This window comes from Rhagoletis pomonella, unplaced genomic scaffold (genome assembly GCF_013731165.1).
Source record: "Rhagoletis pomonella isolate Grant_MI unplaced genomic scaffold, Rhpom_1.0 Rhpom_scaffold_00002, whole genome shotgun sequence".
Classification (NCBI taxonomy): domain Eukaryota; kingdom Metazoa; phylum Arthropoda; class Insecta; order Diptera; family Tephritidae; genus Rhagoletis; species Rhagoletis pomonella.
This window is the reverse complement of record NW_023458556.1, coordinates 8070064-8093572: the sequence shown is the minus strand read 5'-3', so window position 1 is coordinate 8093572 and position 23509 is coordinate 8070064. Positions and strand designations below refer to the sequence as shown.

At 37.8% G+C, this 23509-nt stretch overlaps 3 protein-coding genes across 3 annotated transcripts; 2 read left to right on the top strand and 1 right to left on the bottom strand.

The window, feature by feature from the left end:
* Positions 1-8: 8 nt before the first annotated feature.
* Positions 9-3106, top strand: LOC118732989 (ribosomal protein S6 kinase 2 beta-like). The gene is made up of 2 exons (XM_036462133.1): positions 9-2139; positions 2212-3106. Exons 1-2 carry the CDS (start codon positions 144-146, stop codon positions 2832-2834), a joined length of 2619 nt encoding a protein of 872 aa, XP_036318026.1. The 5' UTR covers positions 9-143; the 3' UTR covers positions 2835-3106.
* A 4502-nt stretch (positions 3107-7608) lies between these two features.
* Positions 7609-15298, bottom strand: LOC118734424. The gene is made up of 7 exons (XM_036464146.1): positions 15277-15298; positions 13846-15222; positions 10426-10810; positions 9450-10185; positions 9219-9387; positions 8467-9135; positions 7609-8248 (listed from the first exon to the last, which is right to left on the bottom strand). The coding sequence occupies exons 1-7, from the start codon at positions 15296-15298 to the stop codon at positions 8151-8153; spliced, it is 3456 nt and encodes a 1151-aa protein (XP_036320039.1). The 3' UTR covers positions 7609-8150.
* On the top strand, positions 12355-13617 carry LOC118732994. The gene is made up of 3 exons (XM_036462138.1): positions 12355-12510; positions 12576-12695; positions 12842-13617. The coding sequence occupies exons 1-3, from the start codon at positions 12487-12489 to the stop codon at positions 13328-13330; spliced, it is 633 nt and encodes a 210-aa protein (XP_036318031.1). The 5' UTR covers positions 12355-12486; the 3' UTR covers positions 13331-13617.
* Positions 15299-23509: the final 8211 nt, after the last annotated feature.

Sequence of the window (23509 nt, the reverse complement as noted above, 5' to 3'; positions counted from 1 at the left end):
ATCGCGTTTTCCGTGACAGCCATAAACGCAGTGAAAGCTGTTAAAAAATTTCAAGTTTCTGTGAAAATCATCGCATATTTAATTGGATCACGGCGACATCAATAACGCCCACGTCAACGGAGGTCATCAGCGTCACCGGCGCAATGCCACTGGCCGATTTGAATAAAGATTTGCGCCAGCAACAGCAGCTGGGCGTGGGCATTGCCGTCGGTAACAATGCTCACCTAGACCATGCTAATGGCACTTTGGGCCAACAGCAGCTGCGTCAGCGCATGCAGATCACATCGTCCGGATGCAGTAGTCTGGCCGTGACACCTATGGAGCATACGCCCACCGACGAAGAAAGTGGTGCCGTGACCACTGTGACGTCATCTCAGCGCAGACAGCAGGCTCAGCATCAGCAGCAACAACATTTGCAACAGGTGCAGCAAACGGCACTGCAAGCAGCATTGGAGCACCACCACATCAGTTCGGTTACGGCAGATACTACCGAGCTGATGGATTTAAGTGATTCTGAAGGCTACGCACCAGCCGCAGGCGATGCAGAGTTACGTGAAAATGAGTTTGAATTGCGCGAAGTAGTCAAGGAAGGTCATGAAAAAGCCGACCCTTCGCAATTCGAATTGCTGCGCGTGCTGGGCGAGGGTAGCTTCGGTAAGGTGTTTTTAGTACGCAAGGTTGTTGGCAAGGATGCAGGCACGCTATACGCCATGAAAGTATTGAAAAAAGCCACTTTGAAGGTCAAGGACCGTGTGCGTAGTACAAACGAGCGTAAAATACTAGCCGACGTGGGTCATGCGTTCATCGTAAAATTGCACTACGCCTTCCAAACGCCCGGCAAATTGTATTTGATTTTGGATTTCCTTCGCGGTGGTGATCTTTTCACACGGCTATCCAAAGAAGTAATGTTCACGGAAGAGGATGTTAAGTTTTACCTAGCTGAGTTGGCACTGGCTTTAAATCATTTGCATTCACTTGGTATTATCTATCGCGACTTAAAGCCGGAGAACATTTTACTAGACGAACACGGCCATATCGCGCTGACGGATTTTGGACTATCGAAACAACCACTAGACGGATCGAAGACTTACAGTTTTTGCGGCACAGTAGAGTATATGGCACCGGAAATAGTGAACCGAAAAGGACACGACTTTGCAGCTGATTGGTGGTCTTTTGGTGTACTGATGTATGAAATGTTAACAGGTAACTTGCCATTCCACGGGCAAACACGCCAAGAGACCATGAATCAAATACTGCGTTCCAAATTGGGCATGCCCGAGAACCTCTCGCCTGAGGCACAATCATTGCTTCGCGCACTTTTCAAGCGCAATCCCCAAAATCGACTAGGTGCAGGTCCCAACGGAATACTGGATATCAAAGCGCATTGTTTCTTTGCCACAATCGACTGGTTGGGGCTGGAACGGAAAGAAGTGCGCCCACCATTTATACCGGCGGTGTCGCGTGACGACGCTTTCTACTTTGATGTGGAGTATACATCAAAGTCACCACGCGACTCTCCCGGTGGTCCTATTTCCGCATCGGCTCATGAAATCTTTCGGGGCTTTAGTTTTGTCGCGCCTGTGCTACTAGATCAAACATCCAACAGTTCGAGTCCTTTATCCCCATTCGTGCCCAACGCACATCCCCAGCTGCGCAGTTTGCCAGGAGTGCTGCCTGGAAACTTTCATTCCGAATATAATCTGCTTCAGGAGCTAGGGCGTGGCACATTTTCTGTTTGCCGTTTGTGTGAACATCGCTCAACGAAGAAGCATTTCGCCGTGAAGATTATAGAAAAAGCGGCAGCGGCGGCGTCATCCAGCTCGGCGGACTGTTGGGAAGAGGTCGAGATAATGTTGCGCTATGGCAATCACCCCAACATTGTCACATTGTTTTCTGTGTATGAGGACGCAACTTCAGCGTATCTGGTTATGGAGTTGTTGAAGGGCGGCGAGCTGCTCGATCGCATACTAGCGGTGGGACAAATGTGCGAGAGTGAGGCGAGTGCGGTGCTGAGGACGGTCGTTTCGGCAGTGGCGTACTTGCATGAGCATGGCGTAGTGCATCGTGACCTTAAACCATCTAACATGATATACGCGAGCATGCGACAGACGCCGGAGACGCTAAAGCTATGTGACCTGGGTAAGTAACAAATCAAATTTATGAAAGCAATCAAACTAACTAATTAACTAACGGCAAAATAATCGTGTTTAGGATTCGCAAAACAGCTACGCGCAGACAACGGGCTATTGATGACACCTTGCTACACGGCCAATTTTGTGGCGCCGGAGGTGCTGAAACGCCAAGGCTACGACCTGGCCTGTGACATATGGTCACTGGGCGTGCTGCTTTATATTATGCTCTCTGGCCGTACACCATTCGCTTCAACACCAAACGACTCGCCGGAGGTGATACTAAAACGAATCGGTTCCGGTCATGTGGATTTCACATCGAGTCGCTGGGCAATGACCGGCAGCGAAGTGAAAGATTTACTGCGTCAGATGCTGCACATCGTACCAGAAAATAGACCGACGGCAGCGCAAATACTGCAGCACCCTTGGCTGCGTGAACAGTCGGCGGGTTCAGTGCGCCTAACGGAATACGCGATAATACCCGCACAAATGTCAGGCGCTGGTGTCAATGCCATAGGCGAAGGCGGCGCGGGGTTCGCGCAACCCAACGCCAACTCGGTACGCGAAGCGACGGCGGCGTTGCGCGGTGCCGTCGATGCGACTTTCCGCGCGATTGCAATACCACAAGCGGCAAATGTGGGCCCAGTAGAAATGTCGAAACTGGCGAAACGACGTGCCAAAGACAAAGCCAACTTGCACTCGTAAATTTTTTCGGTGAAATTTAATTGAATCATTGGCGATTATATGAAAGCCGTTTTGTATGCTCGCCGAAAATTTGTTCAAAGGCTGTTGATGTGTTTGTGTGTGGTAGAGCAAATAGCCACCATTATTCCACGGCATAAATTGTTTGCGTATTTATTAATAAAAACACGTACATATACGTACCTAGAAATAGGCACGCGGGAAGAAGGAGATACAAATTATATTTTTAGGCATTTTGTCGGCTTCCTATGCGCGACTTCCATAGGGTACACACAACGCGCATCCCTTAGGGGGGGAGTAGCAAGCCTTGTGCGTGTCTGTAGCTGGGAATAGTGATTTTGTGAACAAGTTAAGTATTTATTTTTTTGACTAATAATTGTTGTTAGTAATACAAAAACGATTTTATGAAATTATTGACAAAGAAAAAAAAACCAAACAAAAGAAAAAAAAAACAAAAGATAAGTTTTTGCAAAACTCTACTTACTCGTAAATAATGGCCAAAGTAAAAAATGCTTAACGGAGAAGGATAACAATGAAATATATTTCATAACAACAAAAAACGTGTTGTACACTGATACTCGCAGCGTAGGCTGTTTTAAGATTCTAAAGAAAATATTTCTAAAACGATTTCAACCACGTTTAGTGTTCGTAGCAGACAGTCTAAAATTAAAGTTACTACAATTCAGTAAAAGTAAATACCTTCCCTAAATCCAATTCCACAGGACTTTCAAACAAATTTGCCAAATTTAACGTAACTCCAATAGCACTTGTATTTGAAATCAAAAATTATGCACGAATATATATACAAGCGAATTTTAATGAATAATTAACACACACAAAAAAAACAATAACCAATGTATTAAAGTTAGTGAATACATACCGCAATGTAAAGTAAAAAATTCCATGCTTAATTCTAATGAAATACAAGATTGTGATTTGCCTTTGAAAATAAGTATACAAACTTTGCGAACATGGATATGTATATAAATGTATGTATTTAAGTACACACTTATGTACATATAAACGGCACTAAAAAAAAATGCGGAAAAATTGTTTGGAAAAAGTTAATTATGTACATACATATGATTTACATATTTATATGAAAGAGTGTAAATAGGAGTTAGCGATGATTGATAAACAAAGACCATGCAGTGAGTGTAGGAATACTTTTCAGCAAATTTAAAATGCTGGTAAGCAAAAACTTTACGCATTCACGGCTTCTACGTTGTCAAAATCATCTTTGCAACAGGCAAGAAAGCCTCACTGATCGTTAAAATATTTATACCAGTGCGTAAATTAAAATTTCGACGTTTTGTAACTCGGCTGTAGATTCGTATATACATACGTATATGTTGTATTTACATTACCGCTTCTAATTACATAATCTAAACGCATACATGCATAAGTAAATTTTAAGTAAATGGTAAAATAAATAGTAAATAAGCGATTAATTTAAAGCTCTAAAAATAGTTGATAAATAAAGAACACTAACAATATTTATAAAATGTATGTTATACTAAACTATATAAGGATATGTAATTTATTCACCAGATAATACAAACCACAAGTACATACATACATACATATGTATAGCCAAGCATACATGCATACAAGCTTATGCACATACAATTTATGGTATATATACAGACACGTACACATATTACTATTTAACAAATGTATCTACATATATTTAGAGAGAATTTATATAAATACCTAACCCTTATACATACCTACAAACATATTTATCTATGAAAAATGATTACGTAAAAGCTGCATAAGTCATATACTGCAATTAATATATTTGTCGAACATCGTAAAGTTGCGTTATGTGGCCGTCTTTTAGGCTTTACACTTTGCATGTTATATAAAATTATATATGTATATAGAGAAGAAAAAGAAATTGTTGCAGTACATGGGAAAACATACATACATATTTTTGAAAAGAAAGTGCAAATGTTGGTTACGAAACATACATATATTGTATGTACATATGTACATCTATCTGATGTTGAAAGTGCATACATACGTATTTGTGTGCATAGTTTTTGAACTAAATCCTTTGAATTTTAAAATACAGAATGTGCAGTTAAAATTTATGAGAACCGCAAAGTCAGTGCCATGCTAAAGCATGAATCACCCACAACCACGGTTGATGAGGGCAAAGATGCATACATAAAGACATACAATATCACAACAAAAAAAAACTGGTCTATAGTTATTCTCACGACATTTAGAGCCATTGCTTAACAAGCTTACAAACATTCATGACTAATTTTAGCCATAGAAATTGGCCTCAGTTAAAAAGCATTTTATTCGAAAACGCTTTTTCATCTTCCATATTTTATTCTACACTACACTACACTACTATCTGTCACCAAATTAATACCTTTCAAACAAAATAAATTACTTTCCGCGCAGATTAAAAAAAAATAAAACAAAATTGCCTTCTGAAAAAAAAACAAGAAGATTTAAAAGCTTTTCCTGGCACTGATAAGACAATTGCTTTGTCTGCTACACTGGCTGTCAACTATAACAAACGCAACTTATGCGCACAAATAATACAAAAACAAATAATAATAATAATAATAAAACAAACTAGACGCTAATTATCACTCTTCTGCTCGCTGCTGACTAGCATTCGTCATATTGGTGCCAAGTTAAGCAACAAACAAACATAAATACATAATTATGTACATATATGTATGTATACCACAAAAATGTTAAGAGTGAAAATTTGTCAAAGAAATTGCTTCCATGTAAAAACGAACAAAAGCGAATTTCCATTGTGGCAAATGTGGTTTTTGCGTTTTTTTTATCTAACAGTGAAGTTAGAAAAATTTTGAAAAAAAAAACTTATTCAAACCCACTAAGTTGTCAATTTACATTGCAATTATTGTGCAAATATTTTTATTCACCTAACTACTCGTATATTTTATGACATTTTACAACTATACTAATTTTAATTGTTAGCATTTTACCTAAAAATGTATTATATTCAAAATTTTAATATTCTGTGTGTGTCATTTTAAATAATGCATTTTACTCTACATACTTATATACATATATTGTATTTATAAGCATTTATGTCATTTAACATACATATATGTATGTATGTGCATACATGCATTCATATGTATTTATGTCAATTGCCATTGTATACTAATTTAGTTAATTTGTTCCGAACTGTGAAATGTATTGTATTGATTAACACATTCAGCGATAGAAAAAAAGTTATTCGTTTGCATTTAGTTTTTAAAATATTAGTAAATTCTACAAACAAACAGCTAGCTGCCTCCTGCAAGCGCAAGAGTTTTTGCGAAATTTTCTGGCATTGCCGCGCATTTCATTTTACATACATACATACATATGTATTAAAAAATATAAAATTGAAAAAAAAAGAAAATGCTGTGCATCAGTGAATGAAAAGTTGTGTATTTTCCCGCATAAAAAATATTCCAGATTTATTATAATTCAATATCTTAAAACAGAAAAAGATAAGTAATTAAAAATATTTAAAATTTATAAATGCATTGCATGTTTTAATTTAATTTAACAGTAATTAATTATCAATTGAATAAAAATGATATCTTGAAAAATTATAAACGAGTTTTTCCTTTAATTGTGTAGGCGCAATGTGCAAATAATCTATTAGTCTTGTTGAGCCTATGCTGCTGAGTAGATTATTTAAAATATTGTTTTTTTTATATATATATTTTCTTTCTTACACAGATAACGAACAAATTGCTGTGCTATCAACTCATAAAGATAAGACATTATCACCACCTCTTTTGACACACACTGACGCTGATTTCCTCTTAGCACTAGTAAAAAAAAAAAGCTCCAGATAATGGCTTGAAGGCAGGAAATGTTTATTACCTATGACAATCGGTTACATCCCAACGCTAAATCTCGCGTGTAATTAGTAACCGGTTTCCAGAAACCACTTAAGTAAAAGCTTCATTGGTTACAATAATCAATCGAATTTCCAAAAAATTCATAAAAATTTCCAAAAAGTTCATAAAAATTGCCTACTTTTTGTCTAGAATGTTTATTTATTTTATCTTTTAATTCTCGAGTATGCAGTTTTATATTATAGCCCATTTATTTCAGTACAATGAAGTGCAAGTTTCAAGCCGCTAAAAATTACCGTCGATTTTTAGAACTTTTTGCCAAGGGTGCTGAGCATTTTCTTCCATATAACGCATCAACAAAATTAATTTTTATATGGAAGAAAATGCTTACCACCCTCGGCAAAAAAAAACCTTATCTGAGAGGTTGATATTAAAATCCACATTAGCGCACCAGCTAGTCCTTCGAACATTCCTCACATACAATTATTTTGTCATCTGCAATCCTAGCAGCCATTTTCTGAGAGGATTTGTAGGAGTTCATCCACCGCTAGGCTCCGCAGGAGAGGTGGCAGGACACCTCTTTGTGGGCATCCCTTTGTTGTACCGCCACGCAGTTTCCATCTGTTGCATCTGGCGATAGTTGGCTGTACATTTCGTTTCTTTAATGCCCATCTAATGCCCGCACGGTTTTTCTTCTGTCAAAAGCATTTTGAATCTCTGTGGAGAACAGGCAACTGATCTCGGCAAAAAAGAAGTTAGATTGTATCATATATTCAAAGCAATATGCTTTGCTTAAAGTACATACTTGTCTGATTGTACCCCTAGCAAAAGATTGTCATTCTACTACAAATGCTTCCATTCTATACATTAGTAAAAATTTCTGGTGTTACTCGTGATTACTTTCGAAGGATAAATTAGTATCCAAAATTGTTTGCAAAAAAAAATTTTATTTTATTTTCGAAAATAATGAATTATTACATTTTCATTTGAACAATAATAAAGTTTCTATTCATTTGTTTTTATCCTGCAAATTTTTATATTTTTTGCGCACATTCAAGTGTTAATTTCACTTTTATTAATTACTTTTATATCCGCTCAGTACAAATTTTCGCATTCGTTTGGAAATGGTATGTGGCTAGGGTCAGTGTTTGGTCACCTTGATTGAATGCGGCCATAAGTTACAAAGTATACGTAAATAAAATAAATTAGTATATGCTTATATCGAATATTTATAATTTATTTATTTCTGGTAATGATTTAAGAAATTTCCCTCGAAAAAACTCACTTCCGCAACACAGCGCAACTTTCACTACACGTCAACATTTTTCAAGTTCCCTCTTTTTCTATTTCCTTACATTGAATATTATTTAAGTGCGTTTGTTTTTACTAGTTAAATTTATTTGCTACGTACTAATTATTGAATTTAGTATAAAATTTGTACGCTAAACAAGCGTACGCTTTTGATTCTTCAACGTTTATCTTTGCGATTACGATTGCGATGATGTTGTTGTTGGTGCTGTGGTTGCTTCTGTTTGTTTGCATTCTCCGGCACGGTCGCAGACGTTCCTGTAATAGTAGAGAGAGGGCGTGAAACAGATTGAGAGATTGATTATGTCATCGCAGAGTGTCGTTCGTCTTTTTCTTGTTAGAAACTATCTTTAGCAACTTGCAATGAAATATTTGAGCCTGTTCAGCGCATCAGCGAGCGCAACTTGCACCTTAAACAATGCCTTTAAAAGACAGAGTTGGTTGAGTTTACTCCATTGAGAAAATATTTCACCCACCTGTTTTATCTTTTCTATCATATTCTGCACTTTCAGTAGCATCCAGGGCAGATATAGCGGCTGCCAGCTCGTTTTCAATTAACTCCTTTACATCTTTTTCGACTGCTATCTCCTCATTATTACTTGTTGTTGTTGGTGTAGTAATGTTCGCCAACTGCGTTCGTTCGTCACTTACGTTCTCTTCCATCTCGACGTCAGCTTGTGCCTTTTGTCGATTTACTTCTACAACTACTTCCTCCTCATCCTCTTCGTGTTCTGCTTCAACTTGTGCCTTTGTGACGCCATTAACCAATAACGTTTCATCCTCGCATGCCTCGGTAGCACTAGGTGTCACTTTGGCCCGCCGCTCCTGTAGCACTTGGGCACACTTCTTCTCCCATTCAACGTGTTCTTTATAATACTGATACACTGGTATCACAATCACTGAGATATCATCCACTGTGGCAGCAGCTTTGCTATCGGCCAGGCGCCAATGACCGGAATCGTTTATTTTACCACGCGCTCGCGCCACCAACTCTTGTGCCACCATTGTGTAACGGTGCTTTTCTGTGGGGTATTTGGCGAGTGTTTGGAAAACGGTGCGCGCTACAGCTTCATTCTCAGATACGTCCCATAGCCCGTCGGTGGCCATAACCAGAATGCCATAATCACCATCCTCATTATTCTCATCTAAATCCAAAAACAATACAGCTTTGTAGAATTTTTGTTTTCGTGTACAAACATATGTATGTATGTATCTTCTTGGCACTTACCTGGAATGCTGACGATTTTGGAAAGATCGCGTATAACCACTTCAGGATGTGGCGTGAGAAATGGTTTTATTTGTGTGCCTGTGTTGATGGCCAAGAGATCATGATCTCCAAAGCCGCGTGTAACGCCCAATGTTCCCAGCAATCGACTACGCTTTCCTTCTCCCGTCACCTTTAAATTAAGACAAAACAGTTAGCAAAGAACATAACATTCGATGAACCGTAAATACTCACCACCGGCATGCGTAAATCTTCGCGCGTCAACGTTTTATAAGTCCAACCTTTCATTGTACCCTGGCGGCAAAGGATGCGTTGGCCCAAATCCTTCATATGAGGTCGCTTGGCATATTCCATTGCGGCGTACTGTTTCTCCATCAAATGTGGTTTCAAGCGTGCTACAGTAAGTAGTCGATGTCGTTCTGTCTCCGGAGTGTGGTCAAATGAGAAAGGCACAGCAAATATTTCCTGTGTATCTGCATTATTCTCGGCGCTATTCACTGCTACTATGCTTGCAGCTGATTTGTGTTTTTCATCAAGCGCGGATGCACTTTTACGTTGACACAAAACTGCACGACTGTCACCAGCGTTTGCCACAAACAGCTTACCATTGATGAACAATGCAACGCAAGCGGTACAGCCGCCAGCATCTCGATATCTATCGCGATCCTGTGCAATCAACGCATCCATATTGAAGAAAGCGCTCTCCAGTGCGCCAATGATGAGCTCATCCTTGTAAACGCGTCTATGAAATTGACTGGGGTGCGGAAAGCCACTATCTGGCTTTGCATTTGCCATTTCCTCTTCGCGGGGAAGCAGTAGTTCAATGCAATCCACCAATTTTTCATGCAAAATGTGGTGGAATTGATGCGAAGCAGCTAGAGCGGCACCATAACCAGCGTGCCCATCAAAAATGCCATAGTATGTGTATGGTAAATCGGGATGGCAATGTGTTGGGTCGGAAAGTACTTGCCTATTGATATAAAAAATTAAAACTTTGTTTATTTTACAATGGAAAATGGACCAGCTTATCGGTCGATTTACTTTGGCGTTAAACTATGTATGTGTGAAAATGCAAATGTTAGCGGAATTAGGTACACAAAACAAACTGATAAGCATTAACTCAGCAATGTTTTCAGAACTATGACAATTGTGATAAGCTGATTTTGTTCTATTTTCAAGCATATACGATATGTTTGGTATTTGTACTTGCCTGGAAAAGGCAGCCTGGTCTTCATTCCACTCCGATTTGCCGGAATTGACACACTCAGCATAGCCAGTGCCCCATGGTAGCAAATTGATGTCGCGTGGCACAATGATAGGGCGTACATTGTGGTCGGCCGAGGCGCGCAACTCATCGATTGTCAAAAGCTGTAGAAATGGTGGACGAGCATATGCGAATTTGTCGGGCATTTTCTGTTGATGCACCATTCGCAGCTGGTAGTTTGACGAAGGACCTCCACGATGTAGTTGGTGACTGGGAATTGATGGCAGCGGCGGTATATCCGGGGCGATAACCGAAATAAAGCGATTCTTGATATTGGTTATGCTGAACATGTTTGACATCGCTGCGTAGGTGGCAATTGTGGGTGCAATAAATTAATTGATGGAATGTAAGCTGAGGGGAAACGTTCAATACGCCAACAGCTGCTCTGTAAATGAAGTGCACAAACACAGAGTTTGTCACACTTGAACACGTCAACTTAAGTATTTAAATTATTTGTTGAAGATCACGGGGCGATAAAATCGCGCTACTATTTTCTTTGTTGGCTGTTTTCTCGATTGCAATTTGGTAACTGCGATGTTTAAAACTTTCGTATCCCCTGAACCGCACTCCGCACCGTAAACAAACTAGTAGCTCAATGCGTGTTTTTGTTGTCGACACCTTTACATTGCTTGTGGCTTTGCCACTGTTTTGTCCACTTGTCGCTGCTCACCAGCCAACCACTGCAACGACTGCTGCTGCTGCCACCACGTCCGTTTGTTGTTTCGCTAGCGCTTGCAGAAATCAATAATCCGCTACAGATTTCTAAATCACTCTCGTGTCGGGGTACACTGCATTCAAAGAACTTTTTGTACTTTTCACCAAAGTGAATCATAAAAACCAATTTTCTTAGTAAAATATTTTGTTTTTCTGGTTTGCTATAATAAACGATTTTCTTTCACTGCTGAAAATTCGTGACTTCTTTGTTTTTGCCTTGCCAACGTGAGACGTCAAATTGACATTAAAATGCCTTTACACTGCACTACCAGCGGTAGTGGTCTGCTGTATCGACAATTTTGTTGTGATTCGGCTATTTTGCTGTCATCCTAATGGGTTTGAGACCAAACTACTGTGCTTTTTGCGGTTAAATTATTCACACAGAAATTTCGTAATGCACCTAAAATTTCTAATTATTTCTCTTATTTTTTGGTTTTTTAATTATTAATAATTATTTTTTTTTTAGTTATCAAGTATATGAATTTATTTTGACTTTTACTTTTATTATTATTTTTTTTGACGCAGCAGAAAGCAAGTAATAGATTTTTTAACTATCACAGTGACTACCCCGCAAAGCATGCAACTAATCCGGAATGAGGTCGGGATTGGGCGGATATATCTTTAATTTTGTACATCGGAAGTAGGACAATCACGCGACAGCGACTTAACGGATTTGCATGAAATTTTTCACATACATAGATAGACTGAATTGAAAATTAGTATAAATTTTTAAAAGAAGTGCTCCCTGTTGGAAAGTTAAGTTAAATTAGTTTGTTAAATCAAATATTACAATACAGAGGTCGATTGAAAAGAGGTCTATGAGAGATTAGTTTCGAAAATATTTTTGAAGAGATTTGCCAGCTGCTTAAAAATGAAACGAAAGGCTGGCTTTAGTATAATGCGGCATCCGCAGCATACGATTGCGAATGATTCACTGGCGCCGAGCCGTTGATGAACTTTTGGCAAATAAACCTGCAGAAATAATTTCGATATTAGCAAGTCAATATTCTTATTACGTCTCATCATTCCTAGTCGTTTAACGAAAAAAGGAGAATGCCGCATTATACTAAAGCCAGCTTCGCGACGCTACTATTCCATACGAACACAGATATATAAATAATAAAATAAATAGTTCCTGAAAGTCTGAAATAAATAATTTGTTTAACTGTATAAACATAAAAAATATGCCCTCTTTTCAGAAATGAAGCTGCTGAGCTACGCGATGTCATCATCAAAGCAAAAGCTACTGGAATTGCATTGGATCAGGAAAAAGTCGATCAATACATCAAGGCAATGTCCTTAACCGGTAGTGAGAAGGTACATTTTTTTTTTTTAATTTCTCAAGTTCTTGTAAATGTAAATAATGAGTACTAAAATTTTAGGAAAATGCTGAAAAGTTGGCTGCCATGTGGATGTACACAGCGCAGATGGGCAGCTCACGCAGTTTGCCGCAAACCGGTAGCGGTCGCCCGATTATGTTGATACCAGCTGGAAGTACAAATGTAAGTTCCAAATAAGGGAACAGGAATGAAGAGTACTTAAAGGTTAAAAACTAAATTGGTTTACTTAGCTCGTAACAATATTCGAAAATTTTCCAAATCTGCGCGATTTTCTTTACTTTTTCACTTTACACATTTATCCTTTTCAGATGTTGGCTACCCCTCCTCCACCCGTACCGTCAGTACCTGCGACAATGGTTGTTCCCGGTGTACCATATCGTCCCGGCATGACCTACACTCTGCCCTACGTACGTCCTGGTTCTGTGATTTATGCGCCAGCCGGCAGCGCACCCAGTGGCACATATCGCACACACAAGAGCAGCAAATCTGTTGGACCACCGCATAACCGTCGCCGCCGTCCGGGACCACCGCCGCCACGCGCTGGAAAAATGAGCGCCAATCGTCGACAACGTCGCAAATCCGAGGCAGATATAATTGACAACGAGGCCTTTCAGTACACGGGGCTCGATCGCGATATAGCAGATAATTTTTTGGCGCGTCAGGAGCAAACCAACAGCCAGCCGGGAAGCCATGTTGACTACTCTTCTTCGTCGACGACGGCTAGTGAGACATATGGTAAGCAGCGGTCGCGCTCATCGTCCAAAACGAAAATCGTTTGCCGCGATGTGGTGATGTAGCGCAGAGCTCTTGAGTTGAGTTGAGTCGAGTCATTTGATTGTGGATTGAGTATTTTTGCGTGCGTTAATCCAAGGGACAGTTAAGCGAAATAATAAACAGACATGCATACCTAACTGTATAATATTGTAATACTCGTATGCCTTATTTGATGTTTGCTATTGTAAATAACTCTATTATACATAAACTTATTATCTAGTTTATTCGATGCTGCAACTTTGCTTTCTACAAATACAACTAATCGTAGGATTGAGATATTGATATAAAAATATATACGTTAGACAACCTACATGTGTTTGTGTCTCTAAATGGTGGTCTGAGAGCGGATCGCTAATAAACTGCTTTCATTTGCTCTAAAAGTCTTCATCGCTGTGATGATCCGGCTTGCTTGCTGTCTTCGGACGCAACGGCAGTTCTCCTGTGATTTTCGAAATACTTATGTCATCCATCGAGTTTAGATCAACTAAAATTAAAAGTGATTATAATAGGAAGCTTTTTTTCTCAACGCCTCACTTACAATCATCGTCGACAAAGTTGGCCAACTCGGAGTCTAAATTGCTCAGTAGACCGCTTGGTGCTTGCCCGCGCCCCATGCCCAGCAGTCCGCCCATGCCCAGGTCACTGTCCGAACTACCAAATGAGCTGTCATCCTCGTCACCCTCCCCGCCCAGTGTAGCGCGCGTACTCAGCATGCTGCCCATAGCGGCGACACCGCGAGCATCGACGTCGCTGCCATCTTCCGCTGCAAGGCGCTCGGCTTGAGGCCGACGATTACGTCCCGTTATTGGGCGTCCATTGCGCGAAGTTGCCGTACCTGGCCGCTTACTCATCTTACGCGCCGCCTCATCCATCAATCCACTATATGATCTCCGGTTGCGCAAAATCATATCCTCATCTCGAATATCTGGAATCTCTGCATCCAGTCCGAAATTGCCACGTCGCAGCACCCCACTGCCATCCAGCTCTGCTTCAGCCTCATTGTCGTCATCGTCTTCTATGAGACCCTCCGGTATGAAGGGCATTGATGATTCCTGCGGCTTCTGCAGCATTGGCGAGGCGACAGGTGTACTGCGTTTGGTGCGCGCTTCGTATTGGGCACGCAACGCATCGCGCACATGTAGACGTTGAAAATATTGTTGAAACAATTCCTGCAGCTCCTTCTCGCATTCCTCGAACTCTTGCATGTGCGCCGGTCGTATCTTCTGCAATGCCTCCAAACGTTGCTTGGTGCGCTCCAATTCGGCGCGCTTGCGTTGCAACTTTGAGCTAAGCGCGTTCATTTCTACCCGTGCATTCTCCAATTGTCCGCGACTCGATTGCAATTTCAATTGTGCGGCTGTTACAGCATTCTTAAGCGTACGCTCTGCTGACGCCAACTCCATTGGACGATTGGCTTGCGCCAGGCGTGTCTCTCGGTGTAGCATTTCTTTAGCGAGCAGCTCGTGCAGTGCAGCGCCGCGCTGAGTTAGATCTGTGGAGAGCTCGCGAGCACGACGCAAATCGTCCATTTTATCGCCTATGTCCACCTGGTTGAGACTGCGGTAGTTCTCCTCTTCATCCTTGTCCTCGGACGATTGTTGCGGTGCGATCAGCATGCGCGTGATCTTCTGCAACTCGGTGGCGGTGACGGCAGAAGACGCATATAACTTACGTGGATTGAGCTTTATGGCCGATTTAGTAACAAAGAACTCGGTGGCGGAGCGTATAAGTAATACGCGTTCATTCTCCGATTCTACGCTGCCGGACAGTACGGCACCTGGCTCCAGTAGACCGGCCAACCATTGGAGAACTTCGGCGACGACATGAAATGAGGCAAGACTGCCGAAATTATTGGCCAACGCCTGCAGAGGAAACACATGAGGATAGCCGAGTAGCTTGAGGTGCTCAGCGAGGTCTGCGAAATTTTAAGTGCTAGGAAATTACTATGACTTCAATAATTTTCACTTACCTCGCACATCCTTGAAGGACATATTTATGATATTGAATTATATATATTTTTTGCTAGTCTTATATCAGCTAAAATATTAAATTTTTCCTGTGCAACTTTAGAAACTTTTAACTCTGCAGCTAACAATGGTTTGTTGTGGCTTGAAAGTATTTGTTTACAACACACCCGTCGCGTCTGTTACTAGGATACGGTTGCTTAGAGCTTAGCGTTGTGTAGCGAGTTCAATGCAACAGGTCGGGGAAAGCAAACATTTCGCATTAACCCTCAAGTATGAGCCAAAGGAATCTATTATCGTCATCAAAGACGAATTTGGAGTTCATAAAATAAGTATACGTTATACATAAAATATTAAATTCAGATTGGAGAGGACTGGTAATTGGTAATTTTTGATTTTTTGGTTTTTTTCACTCAGCTTTTCCTGCATTATTAAACAAAAATAAACTGTTCTAATGAATAATTTTAATAAAAACTAATACACAGTCAAAGGCAACGACAAAGACATTTATATAAACTAGTGAACCCGCATGGCGCACTATGGGCTAAATCACATTTTTTTTGTTTAAAATCTTATATAACGAGAGGGAATAGAGATAGCGCAAGAATATTTTTTTTGTCAATAATGCTCCAGTTATGCCAATTTAAGGAAAACTAAAGTCAACGTCAACACACTTTATTTTATTGGGGGAAGTGAGCGGCGAAGTTGACCATGTTCAAAAAATTTATGACCTTTCGCTTTTCTTTTTGCTGTATCTCAGAGGAAAACCTCGGCCAAACACTAACATTTGTGTAAGCGCCAATCTATTATTATTATTATTAAATTTAATGTAGATTAAGGAAAAGCTTATTAGGATACCATTAAGCCATAAATTAGGGGTGAGTGGCTAAAACCCAGAAAATTCACTGAAAAACATTGTAAAGTATTTTCGTAGGATGCGAAAACAATTTTAAAAATTATTTTTGCTAGTCGTTTTTTATTGGGATTGAAATAAGGGTTGAGTGGCTACACATTTTAAGGCTTCGGTTTTTGCATAAGAGGCATTCCAAGCTATATTTCTAGCACGTCGAGATTTTTTTATTTAGAAAAGAAAAACCAAAGATGCATTTTAATTTAGCATGACATTAAAAATTACAAATTTTAAAGTTCGGGCTAAAAAGATGGAGTTTTTCGCTTTACTTAAACCAAAATTATTAAGTTATCTCTGCCGGTTCAACAGATATGACCAACCAAAGAAATTATGATGTTAATATTAAATTCGCGATTTTTCGCAAAGTAAGAGGATCGTTGCAAAATAAAGTGTAGGGAAACAAATATTACTTCAATCTCTACCAAAGTACGTAACAATCTTGGTTATCCGAAAGAAAAGGTTTTTAAAAGTAGCCCACTTGACGTATTTTGATCAAATTTTAATTGAAAATTTTTATTTCTTTAATTTTTTTTTATCAGTCAGTGCTTTACGAAACAATTAATATCTCAGGCCCTATATCGAGACACCCTTTAAAAATTTGTCAGTTAAGTCTTTGATATACACTCTTTTACATATATTTTTTACAGATTCTTAAAAACATGCAAACATGTTTTTTTAGCAGCTTTCATTAACAAAAGTATGGAAAAGTGGACTTAAAAAATGCAAATCTCCATTTTTTTGCAATATTTGCGAAGCTCAGCAAACAAACGAAAGCTGATAGAACCATCCACTTAAGAGTTAAATTAAAGCTAGAACTCTGGACTACTATCTCTGAAAATACCAAGCCTATTATATTATTATATATATTCTATATGTTATATTTATACACATTAAACAAACAAAAGAAAAATAGACAAAAATTGGCAAAATATCGCAGTCCTATTATTTTGTCCAACCCCTAGTAGTGCGTTTAAATTTTTCAGCAGCATGCTGCTGATACAAATGTTGCACAACATTCCACCTAAATATTGTAGATAGAAGGCCTCTGCTCCATCACTCTTCTCATATGCTGTTCAATCTCCCCCCACCACCACCCCGTTTTGTCTTTAAATTCCCCCTCAATGTTGTGTTATGTTCGCTTGCAAACATGTTGAAGTCGCCAGCAGACAATGGGAGCGCAGCAAGTGAATGCGACATGGTTGAATGGAGCTCATTGCCCCCACGCTTGGTTTCGAATTCGAAGTTGCAGACAGTGTACGCGTGTGTCACACCGATATGCACTAACACTTGAAAAGCCACCGCCGCCGCCGCCGCCGCCGCCGTCGTCGTCGCCGCTGCCTGTGGCAAAAGCTACCAACACTTTCTTGTTTTGGTTATTTTAGCTTTGTTGTAATAGCAGCGAGGCGAATAAAAAAAATTCTGTAGTAAATTGTGTGGTGCGTGTGATGATTGTAAATACATACATATGTACATATATACATACATAAATATGTAAGTATTTTGATGTATGAATGTGGTTATGTTTTTACTTAAGAAGTGAGAAATGGGTAAGCAACAAACTTTTCATTGTCACTGTGCCATAAATATTCATAGGGTATACATTTGAAAATTTAAAAAAATGGGTACTTATGGGATTTTAGCGAACCTTTCGCAACTTTTTCTTGAAATAAATAGCATTGGCCCTTATTGGTATTGGTAAACCCTTATGTGCACTTATACAGTTAGCTTCAAAAATATACATACCCTGACGTTTTGAGGATTTTATTTATAGAGTCGACATATTTCTAAAAATCTTATTTAGGAACATACATATTTGCACCAACAAAGTGGTTTGTTTTTAATTTTTGTTTTTTACCAAACAACAATTTTAATGAATCAAGATTTTTTTTTGTGGAAAAGCAACAATAATTTTACAAATGGTAGAAGTCCGGAACCGATCACCACATCTGCTCGGCAGACTTCTTCATTCTTAAAATTGCAGTTGCTTTTAAACACAATTTTTTTTTTTATTAATAGATAGCAGCAAGAACAAAATGTTGACTACTAAATAACGAAGTAGCACTTTTTAAGTAAAACAAACGCGATATACTTATTTGGGAAATACATACGCTCACTATTTAAATACATATAAAAATATGTCGAATTGGCAACGCTTCTCGCAATTGTAGTGGCAACAATAGTCGCATTGTTCTTTTTGACGCAGCCACGCTTGCAAGTTTTTTATTTTATTAACTCATCTGCGAGTTTTTGCTGAATGCAAAGCATTTTATCCGCTTTTCCTTATATTTACTTTTTATCTCCAATTTTTTTTTTATCATTTTTTGCACTTGCTACGAGTATTACGCCACAAATAGAGAGTGAGTGAGAGCAGTCATAAAAACTGTGGTTGCGGTTTTGTTTCCAACTGCATCTTGGGGAATTCGCTCAGCGGTTTGTTGTATGTATTTATATAAGTGACTTTGTTGGTAAGTGCAGCAGCTCGCCACTCCCCCCCCACTTCCCCACTCAGCTATCTACATATGTATGTACATATGTATTTATGTGCACGCGCGCAATAACGGCGCAACAGCTGAGAACGCTGTGTATAGCTTATGCAAATGGATTATGTTGTTGCATTTGCCTCATATTTTGCGATAGCTGGATTTGCATTTTACTCCGCCATTGCTGCTTCGCCACTCACATTCATATTCATGTATGTATATATGTATACATACATACATAAATATGTACACATAGCAAATGCATATTAGTTTTTCTAGTGCGCTTGAGTTTTTTCAATATATAAGTACCTATACATATACATATATTTTTTTATTTCTTTGGCATTTTTATGCGACACGTGTTTATTGTGTGCGCCGCTGCAAATTTCGCTCAATGCCAGCGCAAACAAAACTCTGTTAAATAGTAAATTGCTTTTGTCGCTTTGTTGTTTTTGGGTTTATTCTTTCCCATTTATGCTAGTTCACCCGGGTTTTTACTAGGTTCCATGGTAATATTCATTCTCCAGTCCGATGACAACGCCACTGATTAGCTATTTTAAGCTGCAAAATCTAAAAGCAAAACACCTGGATATTTTTTTTTAAAGACATTTACTAAATTAAATATTATCTTTTCAATGACTCCGTAATCATTCAGTAATGATAAAAAAACTCTACTCTATGCATATACCTATGTATGTATCAGTTATCACTAGGGTTGCCACTGACGAAAAAAATACTTACCAGCCACTTGAAAAAAGTCTACCAAATCTGGAAATTATCTAACAATATAGTTTATAGTTATTTTAATAAAAATTATAGTTTCGTTATATTTTTTAGTTATTTAAATAAAAACAATTGTTTATAAATAATTTTTTTATTTTTTCAATAAGAATTGAAATTGTTTTTAAGGAACTTTTTATTTAACTAATTATATGGTATTTGAGATCATATTATTGGCATATGCTCAGTTTCCTTCAACCAAAAGCGAAAGTGATAAAACTGAAAGCAACAACGACAAAGACAGTGATTCAAAAATGTTGGTGATTTTTTTTTAATATTCACAACGTTTTTCAAGTAAACATGTTTTGTTACTTTAACTAAATCCATAAAAATCAAGGCTTAAAGCTATACACAACATTTACAAAAATTCAAAAAATTTTCATCTAAATTTCGAATTTTTTACTCTGAATTTTTAGAACAATTTAAGGTATGAAGTTTCATAGCAGATAATATTTGAGTATAGCCAAAAATGTGCTGCTAAAAATTCCCGTTGATTTTTTTTTAATTTTCAATTTTTTCTTTTTATTTAAATAATCATTTCAAATATTTAGGCAATCAAAAGTTCCTTGCGATTCCAGTAAAATGAGGTTTGAATGGAGCACGATATGTTCGCCTTATATCTATATACATTTATACGAATGTAAGTATATAAAAAGTGTGCAAAGAAATTTATAATGTAAAGATAACTACGAAAAATAAAGCGGGAACAAAAAGTTCAACAAAAATCTAGCAATTGGCCCAGGATTTTTAATTGGTCTGAAATATCAGAAAGTATCATATATAAAAAATGCTAATTGATCACAAACTAACGGAAGACATATGATTTTGTTGAGTTAACTGTTGTTAACTGATTTTGAATTATATCAGCTACGTTATGTTTATAATTAATATTTTAATAATGTGACTCTCTAAATTAAAAGCCCCCAGTATCCCTGCAAAAGCAGAGATGAGCTCGCAAAAGCAGTCCGAATCCTTCTCATGTCGACAGCACTAGTCATATAGCTTTAAGCTTTAATCATACAACTGATCGCATGGGGTCTACAGTGACCCCGTTAACAACCTGCTAGTATGTATGTATGTACGTATCGCTCATTTACTACCAATAGTGTCATAATCAAAAAAAAATAAAAAAATAAAATCTTGTTCTATGTTGTGTAAAAATTTCATAGCTGCATTCATTACCACTATCTCAGCAACAGTGGAACAAAATATATATAATATATATACATATCTTTATTATGGGGGTATATGAGCAAATCTCACGAGTTTTTACATTTTTCGACAAAAAAAAATACGAAATTGTATTTAAATGAATATTTAATAAAGATACGACAAAAAAAGTAAAAAAAGCACTTGTGCTCATACATATACCCGTAGTTGCGTATGTAACGTATACGCCCCGTAGCACCGTACGCAGTTATCTAACACGTTTTCTTATGCACATATGTATGTATGTATATAATATATTACATTCTTCATGTACATATGTACGTGCGTACTTATAACAATTTTAGAATGAATTTCGAATATGCCAATAAAAAATTTAAAAAATGGAATTTTGGTTTCTCAAATCATAGTCATCTTTTACTCAATGTAATTATTATTTTTTCATTTGGTGCCACACAATTAGTGTGTTACCATAGATTCGTTCGTTTTGACAAGAAGAACTTTTTCACCGTTCCCAAGTAAAAAGTTCTAAGTAGTTCTCCTTATATTCGTGCATACATATATGTGTACATAAATGGTTAAATATGCACACTCCTACATCTGTACAGGCTGTCCAAGAAGTCCCCCGATAGCATGTAACTATTTGTGTAAACAGAAAAATCGTACACTAACAAAAACTTCTATCATTTAAATGCAACACATTTCACTCATTTAGTAGCGATAGAGAGGATAACATTTTTAGTAGTAATATAGAAAAACTACCAGCCGCTGCGGTGTAGTGGTTAGCAGTGCGCGCTACCATTCTGCAATGGCTGGGTTAGAGCCCAGTTTCCGAACAACATCAAAAAATTATAAACAAACGAGATTTTTTCGAATAGCGGTCGCGTCTCGGCAGGCAATGGCAAACCGGCGAGTGTATTTCTGCCATGAAAAAAACAGCTTCTCAAAAAAAATACAATCGCCGTTTGGAGTCGGTGTAAAACTGTAGGTCTCTCCCCTTTGTGTGACAACATCGAAGCGCACGCCTTTAAATCAAAGGAGAAGCTCGGCCAAACACTAACATACATATTGTGTAAGCGCCAATTTATTATTTAAAAAAAATTATACTATGTGTACAACACAACTATTTCAATAATTTATACACTCATACATTTTTTATATATACCTATATATATATATGCATAGTTGGTTTGATATGAGAAGATTTATGGTGATTTAATTTCTTTAAAAAAAATGTTGCTTTCCACGGTGCAAAAGGTGTTGGGTGTTACACTCAACCCTGTAAAAGCGAATGTTTTTACCTTCTTGTCCTTCTCTAGCTCAAGCATTTCATAATATTGTCGCTTTAAACAAGAGTGCGAATTTTAGGAAACGAACAGAAAATTTTCACACCATTTGTTTTTATTTTAGAATCGAACACAAAAAGTGAAAGGGGCAATCAAAAGGCGAAATTTTTTGGTAGAAAGGAAAACTCCATTAAGAAAAATTTTGCATAAAAAATTTTATTTATATATCTGTATATACATATTGGTAAACATTTTTCTCTTTGACCTTACAGTCACACGTATATTTATGTTTAAATTCCTGAAACATTGTGTAAACACCGAAAGTTTTTCATTTATCCTGCTAATAAACAGCAAAAGCTACATTTTATATACATACACTTGTTTCCTATCTTTTGTTGTTTTAAAGATAAATATGGTTTAAGGTGGTCTTTATTTAGCGTTACATTTTTTGGAAGTCAGTTATATGGGGCAAAATTCATCAAGTGTACCAAGAAAAACATTTTATGGCAGCATTTTGCTCAAACTCTAACACGTTGTTGCCATGGTTACTGGTAACCAATGTGTAAAAGAATTTTTTTTCTACCGCGGTTTTTTGTCGACTTATACGAGTTTAAACATGCAAATTTCGGCCCTTTTTCTTAGAGTCACAAGTTTTCTTAAAATTCTTATCTCATGTCATACTTGTGATAGAGAATCAAAAATTGCTGACCTATTTGAACTTTTTCCGCGCTTTTTGGTAAAAACTATAATTTTTTGCAAACTTTTTTTTTGCGTTTTTTAAACAATGTACCATTTTTGTTTTTTTTTCGCAAATAGCTTATTCCGATAGCTTATTTTCTAAGCTTTACAACGATATATAATTTGTACTGGGCGTGGCAAAACCACTACAAGTTTTTAATCATAGAACGCACTCGGCTCCGCCTTGTGTTTTTGGCGACAATAACACAAGTGTAAAAAGATGAAAAAACTGTCCGACCAACGACATTTTTATATGCATTCTAACGTAAGGATTTCCGCTGAACCCGAATATGAAATTAAAATGGAAGTGAGTAGAACATTTTTTGAGATATAGCCGAACTTCGCGTTTTTGAGAGCTGAAAAAAAGTGCACTCACTTAATTTCTTTTTGTATTTGTAAAGGCTATTAAATTTGCTATCATATGCGTCAAAAAGATTATCCAACTAGATAAGTAACTTCATTGAAATTAAGTGCACGCTAAATATTTTTTGTTTTGTTTCACATACGCCCTGTTGGCACGGCAAAAAAGCAGAGAAATCAGTGTTAAATAGTACAGAAGGAATATTAAATGAAATGATGCAGCAGTCAGTTCTGCAGTCACATATGTATAAATGAAAGAAGAAGAAGAATAAATACAAGCACATCATAAATTATATAAAAGGATGACATCAAATATTGGTTTGGGAAAATCCGCTTAGCACTTCAAAGCTCAATTAAATCTCTCAAATAAGACTTACCTAATAAAGGTGTTGGCTGAGTTTCTTCAACGACTTGAGCGAATAGCATTTCCGCTTGCTATAGCCCAGTGTAAAGGAGGTGCCAAAGTGATCCCGGCTCAGCGTTCAAAGAGGAAATGGAAAACTAGTTGGCGTTCTTA

Bases quoted from the DNA above. Each gene is read 5' to 3' on its own strand.
- LOC118732994 (XM_036462138.1), top strand. From the start codon at position 12,487: ATGTCCTTAACCGGTAGTGAGAAG. The intron at 12,511-12,575 runs GTACATTTTTTT...CTAAAATTTTAG, and splicing joins CCTTAACCGGTAGTGAGAAG to GAAAATGCTGAAAAGTTGGC. The intron at 12,696-12,841 runs GTAAGTTCCAAA...TATCCTTTTCAG, and splicing joins TACCAGCTGGAAGTACAAAT to ATGTTGGCTACCCCTCCTCC.
- LOC118732989 (XM_036462133.1), top strand. From the start codon at position 144: ATGCCACTGGCCGATTTGAATAAAGATTTGCGCCAGCAACAGCAGCTG. The intron at 2,140-2,211 runs GTAAGTAACAAA...AATCGTGTTTAG, and splicing joins GCTAAAGCTATGTGACCTGG to GATTCGCAAAACAGCTACGC.
- LOC118734424 (XM_036464146.1), bottom strand. From the start codon at position 15,298: ATGTCCTTCAAGGATGTGCGAG. The intron at 10,811-13,845 runs GTAAGTGAGGCG...CCATCAATTAAT, and splicing joins CAACTTTGTCGACGATGATT to TTATTGCACCCACAATTGCC. The intron at 9,388-9,449 runs GTGAGTATTTAC...CTTAATTTAAAG, and splicing joins AAGATTTACGCATGCCGGTG to GTGACGGGAGAAGGAAAGCG.